This window comes from Schistocerca americana, chromosome 2 (genome assembly GCF_021461395.2).
Source record: "Schistocerca americana isolate TAMUIC-IGC-003095 chromosome 2, iqSchAmer2.1, whole genome shotgun sequence".
Lineage (NCBI taxonomy): Eukaryota > Metazoa > Arthropoda > Insecta > Orthoptera > Acrididae > Schistocerca > Schistocerca americana.
The window spans coordinates 732,791,047-732,803,299 of record NC_060120.1 but is presented as its reverse complement, the minus strand read 5'-3'; the positions used below and the strand labels follow the sequence as shown (position 1 = coordinate 732,803,299).

Below are 12,253 nucleotides of genomic sequence, written 5' to 3'. Positions count from 1 at the left end.
GCCCTCAAGGAACACACAAACTCACTGTAACCGCACATACCAGCATTGTATCTAGCAACCATGCAGGCTGAATGGCACAAACATATGTGGTGGTGAACTTATCAAAATATGGGATCTCATAAATGACTCACACTATAACAAACACCATTGAAATTCTAATCATCAAAATCCTGAACTGGTTGGAGGGCCCTGCCCATAAAGCTCCAAATGTTCGCAATTGGGAAAAGATCCAGGGACCTTGTTCGTCAAGGTGTGGTTCAATATGCATGAAGACAACCAGTAGAAACTCTTTTTGAGTGTGGGTGAGCATTATCTTGCTCGCTTGTATGCCCAGGATGGCTTACCAGATGGACAACAAAACAGGGCATAGAATATTGTTGATGTACCACTGTTTTGTAAGGGTGACATGGATGATAACCAAAGGGGTCCTGCTATGAAAAGAAATGGCCTGGAATCTCATTGAATGAAGTAGAATTGTCCTCAATGATGAGTCCCACTTTGAAATGAGTCCCAATTATGAGCAAAGATATATGCAGAGATGCCCTGAAGAGTGGTGGTATACCAACCTGACTGTCACCTGCCATATGGCCTGACAGCCAGGAGTGATAGCCTGAGGTGTCATTTCTTTTCTAAGCAGGACACCTTTGGTTGTCATCCATGGCTCCCTTACAGCGTAGCAGTACATCAACAATATTCTATGCTCCATTTTGTTGTCCTTCGTGGCAAGCCATCCTGGGCTTACACTTCAGCATGATAATGTCCTCCTGCACATGGTAAAAGTTCCTACTGCTTATTTCTGTGCTTACCAAATTCAGCCTTGGCTAGCAAGCTCGCCAAATCTCTCCCCACTTGAGAACATTTGGAGCATTGTGGGCAGCTCCCTTAATGCATGAGTTAGAATTTGGCACAGTATCCCTCTGGAGGACATACGACAACTTTATCAATCAACACCAAGCTAAATAATTGCTTTCAAAAGGGCTAGAGGTGAACCAATGAGCTACTCACGTACTCAATTTGTGAAGCTCTTTCTCTTGAATAAATCATTAAATTTTTATGAAATTGTAATCATTTCTTTCTCTATATACAAACATTACATCTACTGATTTCTGTCCCCAGCACAGAGCAAGTAATATCATTAAAGTAAGGAAACAGTTGTGACCTATGTTAGTGGTTTAAAACTTAAACTATACGAAACTTTACAAAATACCAAGAATATTTTCCACTACACATTAGCTTAGTCCATATTAACCTTCACATATTGTACTTCAAAAACTTATGTGATAATACTTTGTAAAATATTTTCTTATTAATTGAGATGAGCCTTTCACCATTTTGTAATGAAATATGTAATTTCAGGATTGATCTCAAAAACCAGCATGTGGAGTATGATTTAACAATGCCACGCCTTGAGCTCCTCTGTATCTACAATGTAAGTGGGAAGGTGCTTCTATTGCCCATTGTTGGGAATGGGCCAGGCAATATAACACTGAGTAAGTAAAGTCAATGACTTCCCTGTTACTATTTATGTACATGAACAAGAGTATTTGGTTATACAGTTAGTTGTTGGAGTAAGATCATTTCCTGTGGAATGTCCCAAGAGAATTATTCAAAATACATACTAATTGGAGGAACATCTGCTAAATCTACAAAGAGAGTGCATTGATAGAAGAGGTAGTTTCTGTTTATTGCTTATTATTTTCAAAAGATAACATTACATGACCTGATAAGCACTATGATTATATGTCAAGATGTTTATCAAAAACATTACACCTGATAAAATGATAGGCTACAGTGAGCATCCTATGGGTGATCCACACTTAATTGATGCCATGATGTGGGTGTCAAAAAAAGAAAGCTACTGGATTAAAACAGATGTTAGATGTGGCTTTCAGCAGAACAACTGAAAATGCTCTGTGAGAATGAACATCAGTCAAGCAGTCTCTATGGTTTTCTGTAGTGAAGAATGTCATTGTCCTTTGGGTTTCTGTTCAAAGTGTGAGTAGAATTTTGGTTGTGCAGTATATGATAACATTGTCTAAAAACAAAGCAAAAGACAAGAGAAACCTGGTAAGTCTTTTGTCATGAATTTCAGAAATACATTTAAAGTTTCACCTGCAGCTGTTTATACCTAAGTGAGGCAGAAAATTTTGATCAATGTAAGATATCATAAACTGAACAAATTTTCACTTCTGTTCAATAGGTAACAGTTATGAACTTCTTGAACATTTATTGTGTCTAATGACCTGAAGTGCTGTAGTTAAATGTACAGTGTCTCTGCATTTTTTCTAGAGACAATGTTTGACAAGAACAGTACCCCGACAGCTGTAATGCTAAATTTTATACAGATTCATTTGCAACATATAGATGAACTTGAAGAAGACAAGCAGTATCAACAGAACTGCTATTAGCTGAAATGTCTCACTTTTCATCCTTAGCTGAAGGATACATATTCCTTGATCATCTGTCCAGATTTGTGTGATGACTTTAGTTACTGCACATGATTTGATTTCATGTGATTTTTTTCTTACAGTATATATATAAAAACAGATTAACAAATACTATCCCTGAATTAATGAAAAATTAAAAAAAAATTAAAGTTAGCAAGTTTGAACTCTGGAAAATAATGACCATGCTAAATCAAGATGCCCATCTTATGTACAGGGTACCCATGAACTTAGATACAAATACATAGTTGCAAATGAGCATAAGCTAGAAGAAAGCAAATGGAAACAAACAATGATTACTGAAAGGAAAGAAGGAAGTTTGGGTTTAGCATCCTGTTGACATCGAAGTTGTTAGAGATGGAGCACAAGCTCAGATTGTGTCAAGGGTGGGGAAGGAAATCAGGCTTGCCCCTTCAGAGGAACCATCCCAGCATTTGGCTGGACTGATTTAGGGAAATCAGAGAAAATCTATCTTGATGGCTGGATGCAGATTTGAACTGTCATCCTCCTGGATGTAAATCCAGTATTACTGAAAGTAGTCAGCTCTTTGGGGGGCACGTAAATTGTTCATTTTAGCCTCATTTTTGTATAAATAAAATAAAGCTTACTATACTGATTAAAATCATCAGTTAGACTATCATGATTGCTGGTAATAGTTGTTGTAGCAGACAAAAGTCATTTATAATATTTACTTTTATCTTGAAATGCAGTCCTTTTTTCACATCCATGAAGCTTTTCAGCGATGTTGGGTTCCATTGAAACATTGTGCGAATAAGTGAATATGGAAATACCTATTTGTTCACGGTAGCACACTGTAATCTAATGTACATAATGTTTGGTGATAGTGATAAATTTAGGATATTATTATGGATAAATGAATATTTGGCAACACTCTACAACAAAATCTAATAGCTTCACTTATAAGAATACTCAGTTCTTTATGTCATGACAGATGTTATTCTATTTGACACATTCCTGCTTCCATTTGCAGTTGGTGTGAAGATACGCTACATATATGATTTTGGGTTTGAGTCCCGAACACGTGATGGTGAGACTAAATCATTTGCCATTCCCAAGAACAGCAAATTGGAATACAATGTCACACGTGCCTACATCCACCTCGATAATCTCTTCAATGGTGACAAATTATTAGGTATGTGAAAATTCCCTTAATAATAATTAGTAAGGTATTAAATCTCTCATATGCAACATGTAGCTTTATTCTGTATCATATGTTAATACTGGTTACGGAAGATTTATGTGAAATTTAAACAAATGGGCATTCTATGAGAAGTTCAAACCATGGTTTTCCGAAATTACTGAGGGGTCTTAGGACATTCATTACAAATGAAAACTGTGTTAAACATTTGTCAGTGTGCTTTCTGGAATGTGACTTCTACCTGGAAACCTGCATTTTCCATTACGAAGTAGTTGTGCAAGAAGTTCGCCATTGTAAGCACAGGACTTGCTTAATTCTGCCTTGGTCAAACATACTTAGGAGCCTACAAGTTTAGTGCTGAGGTCATTCAAAGCAAATGAATGTCATATGAAAAGTTATAGGTACAACTAGTGGAGACAGGTCTCTGATTTTTAGGACTCCATTGTATATGAGAATTTTCAGACACTTACAAACCTATAGTTTTATAAGTTGGCAGTATGAATGTTTTGAATATGTAACTTATTTCATAGCAAATTAGCATTTGTGATTCACAGTTCCTATGCAGTTACTGACTGAGACTAGATCACCCATGAACTTTTTGTATATCAATGCATATAAACATGCATTTTTGAGAAGTTTCAGAAGCTGCCATTGTTCTGTGCGTAATCTAATTTGTAGCAAATCGGTATTTCTGATTTAGTTACTGTAGCAGAAAATCTTATTAACAATTTGTTTTAAGCATAGTTTACCCTTAAAAAGGAGTAGCCCTGTATATTATCTACATTTATCATAAATTAACTATTTCTGAGTTTATTAACAGCTAGAATTAACCACAAAAAGCTTTAGTAAACTGATTCTCTTTGCCACAGGTTTTTCTGAGCCATTATAACTTTGAGCAGAGATGCACAGGAAAGTGTAGCCAAGAAGGCAGAGAGCAGAGATGTGTCGAGTTCGTTCAAGCATGGAACGATAGAACCAGACACGTGGAGGAGCGTAGCCACCTGCAGGTCTGGCAAAAGTTTGTAATGGCGCAGAAAATCTAACCCAAGCACAGGTTCGTCCACATCGATGATGAGGAATGTCCAAAGAAACGTTGTGCTAGGTGACAAATGAAGCAATATCTTGATGGAGCCGAGGACCGTGATAGGAGAGTGATTTGCAGCGATCAAATCGAGATTAGCAGGAGAAAGCATGTTGCCCACGTGCTTGGCCAGGATAACACTGACATCGACACTGGTGTTGATGAGACAGTGAGTCCCTGATGACAAGTCAGTGATGTAGAGGCGTCACATCGCTGGAGAAGGTGGTGTGGCATCAGACGGTAGACGCCATGAAGAATCATGGTGGGACGTGGTGCCTAAGCGTGCCTGCCAGTCTTGGTTGGGAAAGGTGCAAAGCATGCGATAGTTGTGGGTGGGATCTCTGTAAGTAGCATGGAACCAGCACAGTGCAGCTGACTGTGTTGGGGCAGGAAGTTGTTCAGATTGTTGCTCGGGTGAGGTCAGCGACTGTTGGGGGGCCGCAGGCAGTAACTCCTGTAGACCGCTAGGAGGCAATTCCTGACAGGCAGCTAAGGTGCTGAGGCGAGTGCGCTGGTCTCTGTTGGCAGAGTACAGAACTGAAGGCACAGGCATGCCAACTGGTGGTGACGGGGATGTTGTCTGTGACAGTTGGTGTCGGTGGCGAATGATTGCGTATGCCCGATCAGCCATGCATAGGCAAACCTCGAGAGGGTCTGTGAAGTGAGATAACAGGTGAAGTGGCAGATCCAAAAACTGTTTGACCAACCACTAAGTCCAAAGCACCATGTCTGGTTGTGTTTGATCTTCAATTAATGAACGAATGCACCGCCAAAGCTGCAAAGGTGTGAGGTCGTCGAGGTGCTCATCATGGATAATGTTGTGGATTGCCTCTACTTGAGAGTGAGAAAGGCGTTCTATAAGTAATGTTTTTGCCTTTAAGTACTTGGGCGAGGTGGGCGGCAAGAGTATCAGATCACTGATGAGGTCTGGATGGGCATGGAGGTGGCTCACCAGGCAAACGAAATGTGCGTCATCATCTGAAATTCTGTGGATATCCAGCAGATGGTCCACCAGTGTGAACTAAGTCCTAGGGTTGTCCTTTTGCAAAAACAGGCAGCTTAGGAAATCTGCCGGGTAACACATGTTGACCTAGCACTGGTAGGCGAAGATCTGAGTCGGCGGTGGAGGGAGCCCCAGACACTGGGAGCGCAGTAGCGGTGAACAGTGTGTCGCCCAAGGTCTGCATGGGGGGCAGCCACAAGCAGCACATGATGTGGAGTGAGCTGGTGTAACCAATGTCACAATGGATTCCAACTGCGGACCTGGAGGTGGGCATGGTGTGGGTGTAGCGGCCAGTGCTGTTGCAACAGCGGGCGGAAGGCAATCGTGAGGCAGCCAAGGGGGGGCTGATGCGGAAGCCGGCATGGAAGAAATGGCCAGTGCTGTTATGACAGTGGGTTGAAGGTGATTGTAGTGTGACCACAGAGTGTGGGTCACAGAGACTGGTGCAGCTGAGATGACCAGTGTCGCCATGACAGCGTGCGGGAGGGAGGTGCACTGATGTCAGGCATATAAGAACTTGCAACCCCGTGCGAGTGATCGTTTGAAGTATAGTTCTCGAACTGCACATCAAATCAACTGGAGGGTGACTGCTTAACTGGAGGGTGAAACACAACATCCTTCACATGATTATTATTCACAATGTAGGTGAGCAGCATGCACAGTCTGGGTGGTGGGCCTTTCTGCGTAGTAGCATTTGGTGGTGGCCATGTTGGGCCGGCAATGGTTAAGTTGCCACTGGTGTGGCAGGGGCCAGTAAATTATTCACTTTTAACCAACTGTACATTAGGAAAACTTGTATATATGCAAACACAGTTAAAAGGGTGCGTGGAACTAGCACAAAATGGCACTGGTAGATCAATTGTTACAGAGACAATGTGGACTGGCACATGAAGACTGTTAACGATGAAAATAAGCACAAAAGAATACCCAAACACGCAATGTTGAAGTCAGGGTCACCAGTGTGGTGTGATGTAAAACCGTAATAACACACTTTTAGAGTAAGAATTAGCATTTATTTTGCCACTGAACAGAGTGAATACAGAAATGGATGTTGAACATGGCATGAGTGAACAAAGCCAGAATGCAAAGCCAAAGAGGGTAATCAAAGAAGTGTCACTTTGCATCAGAGATGCCACAAGTAACAATTATTAACCTTGCCATGTTCAGATCTATTAAATTTTTTAGGGTCTTATGTCGTGAGTAGGGCTAGCAATGTACTTTGCAAATCTGTATTTTCGATGGACCGCTGGGGGAGCATACACTTAAAACAGGTTTGGACTCTAGTAGATGCAGTGGCACAAAAAAATTCGTCTCTATGGTGTGCAAAAGGCTTCTTTAAAAGCTAAGAAATGAAAATGATTGTACTTCCATTTCTGCGTTTGTAATGCATAACTCCAAACATTTCATAGAAGACCCACTGTAATCACTGTATGATGTTACGATGCTAAGTACCATACGAAGCAGACTGCTTTCAGTAAATAAAAACAAATAAATCTCAAACCACAATCACACCCTTGACCTCCTGTACTCTAACCCAAAATGCTATCCACTGCACAAACTGCACAGCCGTACTACTATTTGATGACAGAAGTACTTACTGTACAGTGTTGCCAGATTGCCAGTCTTAAACATCCATGTATTGACCTAAATATATGCAGGACGAAATTTTATGGCAGATATATTTGTCATGCCAGAATGCAAGGAATCGCACTGCGAATTTTTCTTCATCCTATGTGTGTGTGTGTGTGTGTGTGTGTGTGTGTGTGTGTGTGTGTGTGAGTGTGTGTGTGTGTGAATCACCTAACATCCAGCAGTGAGTCTCTGAAAATGGACTCTCCCGGAAGTTTGAAGAAATCACACTACATTCAGCTCTGTACAAAACAAATAGTCATACCAACAACTGACATGGTGCACGAGCAGGAGACTGTAAATAGGGTGGAATGCTCCAAATTTTTGAGTGTGCATAGTGATGAAAACTTGAACTGGAAGAAGCTTATTATTGAGCTTCTCAGACAATTAAGTGCAGCTACTTTTGGTCTTTCTATGATTGTTAATCTTGGAAACAAATGTTTCATCCTCCTGACATGTTATGTATATTTACATTCAATAATGCCATACAGAATAATTTTCTGGGGTAACTCATCACTTACAAAGCAAGTTTTGACTGCACAGAAGTGAACAGTAGAATAGTATATGGTGTTCATCCATGGACATCATGTAGGTAAGTCTTCAAGGAGCTACAAGTTTTAACTGTGGCATTACAATACAAATATTTAGTAGTGAAACTTGTCATAAATAATCCATCTCAATAAAAGAATTATTCAAATGATTTATGGAACATGTAACTAACTAACTTTGCACATCCCTATTCTCCATCATGAAAACACTCCAAATGGTCAGATATACAAACCTCTTCCACAATGGAGGCAGACAGTCTTTTGAGCATGTGAATTTTGTTCATGGGATGTATCCTAGCTTTTCTGTTGTGTGTTTGCATATTTTCTTTTCCCATTGCTGACTGGCCTTTTCCAAGTTTTGCACTGAAGTCTTCCAGTAAGATTTTGTACTGTTGATTATAAGTGAAATGGAAAAGTACAATCAAGTACACTGTATAGGATGTATCACAATTAATAGTGAAAACTGAGACAAGTGAAAATATAATAACTGAAACAAAATCATTCCATTACACATGCATGCACAAATGAGCAATTTGTGAGGTAATTGCGAATGTATAACTATGAACTGTCACTGACTTCAGTATGAATTATTGTCCTAGTTAGTATGAATGTATTTGAAATGTAAAACTTTCATCAAGTTCTTATATAACTGACCTCAAATTTCACCAAAGATCTATCTTAACAGAAATTCAATACTGCTTCAACACATTACCCTTTGCACACATACATTTTCAATGAGCTGTTCCATGTGTTATCATCACACGTACATGCAAACCTGCACTCATATCTACAGTGAGTTTGTCTTCTAACACCCATAAATCATCCAATAAATCTTGATATGACTGCTCAGTTTGCCACTGCAGTTCTTCAACCTTACCAACATGAGTGGCGTAGACTTCAGTTTTGAGATGACCCTATATGGAAAAATGTACAAGATTTAAGTAGGGTGATCTTAGAGTCCAAAATAAAGGCCACTGCTAAACACCCTAGTCATTAGAGACAAAGCACTTGCTGTGTTGGATATGGATGAAGAAATAAATGTTTCATTGCCTATCCAAAGGAATCGTTTTGGACATTCTTGGGAGCAGTGTGTAAAATGAACTAAGTGAAAAGTAATAATAATATTATACAAAGTATGGATTGCTGCTCACTATAAAGATGACACATTGAGCTGCAGTCAAGTACAATGAAAAGATGGTTACTCAATTAGCTTTCAACCACAGTGTTCTTCAAAAACGAAAACACATATGTATTCACACAACCAAGCCACTTCATGCTCATATAACTGCTATCTCTGGCAGGGAAGGGAGATGTTCGATGATGACAATTTATAGCTAACCATAGAAGTTGTAAAAGTTGCCAACAACAAGAAGCCCCCCCCCCCCAATGCCCTGAACGTAAGAAAAAAATACAAATTGGAAGTTAATCGAATAATAAAAACAATGAAGAATAAAATGTCCTCAGGGATTGACGAGATACCTTGCTCAGTCATGATGAGATGTGCTAGTGTCATATCAGACCCACTCTCACACATCATAAACATATCATTTTCAGAAGGTGTCTTTCCACAACGATTAAAAATTGCAAAAGTAAAACCATTGTATAAAAAGGGCAATATACATGAAGTGGGAAACTATAGACCAATAGCTTTATTATCGGTATTTTCAAAAGTAATAGAGACAGTCATGAAAAACAGAATTACAAATTACTTCGAGAAATTCAATCTATTGTCTGTAAACCAACACGGCTTTCGCAGAGGAATGAGTACAGAGTCAGCCATCACCCAATTCATTGAAAATATTGTAACAGGGGTAGATAAGAGCAACAGTACAATAGGAATAAATTTGGACCTCTCAAAGGCATTCGATACTGTCCAACATCATATCCTGCTAGACAAATTAGAATATGTCGGTATACGAGGAGTAGCTAAAAAGTGGTCATATCTCCATAATAGGAAACAGGTAGTAGAAATTGCAACAACAAACAGTAAAAACCAAAGTATTGTTTACAGATCGGATATTCAGACTGTGCCAATAGGGGTAATACAGGGGAGTGTTCTAGGACCTCTCCTATTTCTTCTTTACATAAATGATATCAAGATTCCAGTAAATGGTACTCATATAACCCTGTTTGCGGATGACACAAACATTGTAGTAACTGACATAAACTGGGTATTGCCAACATCTGCAACCAGAGTTATAGAATATTTGCAAAATTGGTTTGAAGTGAACAAATTAACCATAAATATCTCTAAAACTAATTATATCCATTACAGGAAAGCAAAGTCACACTCTGATCTAGATCTTAGAATACAAAATAAGGAAATTGTGAGAGTTGCTACCACAAAATTCTTAGGTTTACATATAGATGAAAATTTAGACTGGAAATCCCATATCCTGTATCTCTCGCATAAGTTAAGCTCTGCTTGCTTTGCTTTGCGCGTTATTAGCTTTGTATGTAGTAGGGAATGTAGCAGAGCTGTTTACTTTGCTTATATACATTCTGCTATTACCTATGGCCTCATCTGCTGGGGTCATAGTAAGAAAAATCTCAAAACCATCTTCAGTCTACAAAAACGAGCTGTTAGAATAATTACCAACAGTTCAAGGCTAACTCCTTCAAAGCAATTATTTAAACAGCTGAATATTCTACCCCTACCATGCCTCTATATACAGAAAAGCGTAATTAATGTAAAACGAAATATTAACAATTTCCAATCCAACTCGGATCTACATACTTACAACACAAGAAAGTGCAATGACATTCATATAAAAAGAGTTAACAAGGCTTTGGCCCAGAAACAAACAAACATACAAGGAAGCCGACTGTATAACAAACTACCGGTAAAGATAAAAGAAATAAAAAAATTGTCTTCATTTAAAGAAGCAATATTCATATTTTTAATGACCAACTGCTATTATAGTGTAAAAGAATACCTGGAATAGCTTCATACTAAACAATTATAGTGATGTACTCTGTGCCAATAGTAATTTTTATCTGACTGTTGCTATGATCTAAATAAATAATATGTACAAAAGTGCTAGAATTGTATGTGTTATATCTAAATGTCAACTGTGTATTCCATGTAAAAAGTCTTTCTCATACATCAATGTAAATAATCAAAGTTGTACATGCTATTTCAATGTGGTCTGATGTTATGTAGCCCACTATGCACATCTGTATTTTGTATAGTATTGTTCACCCTATATGTGTGTGTATATATACTATGTATTTTTTGACGAAATCCATGCAATGTAAATTGTCTCTGGATGAATAAACTACTACTACTACTACTACTACTACAATGTTAGTCAGCTGCTTTTCTTTCAAGAAAATGATTTAAAAGTCAGTATTATGCAGGTTTTTAACAGGGTCGGAAGTCCAACTTTTTTTTGGCTGCTTAAAAATTGACATTCATCTTCCCAAATATCAAAAACACTATGGGTACCCTTGGGCAACAATGTGTTAAAACAGCAATAACTTGTCTAAAGCCTAGACAAGTCAGGCAAAAATGTTCTAAACAAGATGACCACAAAATTTAAGGGTTGCAGCCTGTCATCTTTTTGCCATAATATTTCAGGTGACAACCATTCAGCCATATTCAGGTGTGACTGGAGTCAGTCTGACTCAATGAGTTAGACTTATTAGTAAACTTTGATGTCATCTCACTCTTCACTAGTTTCCCTCTCATGAATTCATTGTCATTCATCAGCAGTAAATTCAAAACTGATATAACAATCCTATTTCATCATTCCCTTTCCTCAACATTCTTTTTATTCAACAGGAATATTTTGAGCAAATTGATGGTGTTCCTATGGGTAGCCCTCTCTTCCCTCTCATAGCAAACTTTCTATGGAAGACTCTGAGGAGAGAGAGCACTTGATTTAGCAGAACTGAAACCAGAAGTCTTCTGGTGATATGTGGATGATATTTTTGTATGTGAAGAAGAACTGTCACATTTTCTGCAGCATCTGAATTCCATCCATGAGAATATCAAATTTATGATGGAAGTGGGGATGGACAGCTGTCTGCCATTTCTGGATGTCTTGGCCAGTCAGAAAGTGGAGGATCATTAGAACATTCCATTTACTGTAAGCCAGCACCTTAAGGTCTGTATTTGTAGGCATCTAGCTGCCACCAACCAACATGAACTATGGGAATCCTTTGAACATTAGTGTATTGGGCAGATGTTGTGTCTGATGTTGATGAAGACAGTTTTACAAAGGAGTTGGAAATCTACCATCAGTGCTAAAAGATAATAGATATTCTCTATATCAGATCAGCACAGCTTTAAAGAAGAAGAAATGTGACCATCCACAAGATCAAGAGCAGAAGGAACAGTTCAAGTTCAGGACCTTCTTCCCATATGTCAGCAATATTTTGTCAAAA

General features: G+C 38.7%; 1 protein-coding gene across 1 annotated transcript in view; it reads left to right on the top strand.

Moving 5' to 3' along the window:
* LOC124594390 (protein takeout-like) overlaps positions 1-12,253 on the top strand; it is a 44,140-nt gene that overhangs the window by 13,061 nt on the left and 18,826 nt on the right. The window contains exons 2-3 of the mRNA XM_047132759.1: positions 1,357-1,490; positions 3,436-3,597. Coding sequence (XP_046988715.1) covers positions 1,357-1,490; positions 3,436-3,597 — 296 coding nt within the window. The remainder of the gene's footprint in view (positions 1-1,356; positions 1,491-3,435; positions 3,598-12,253) is intronic.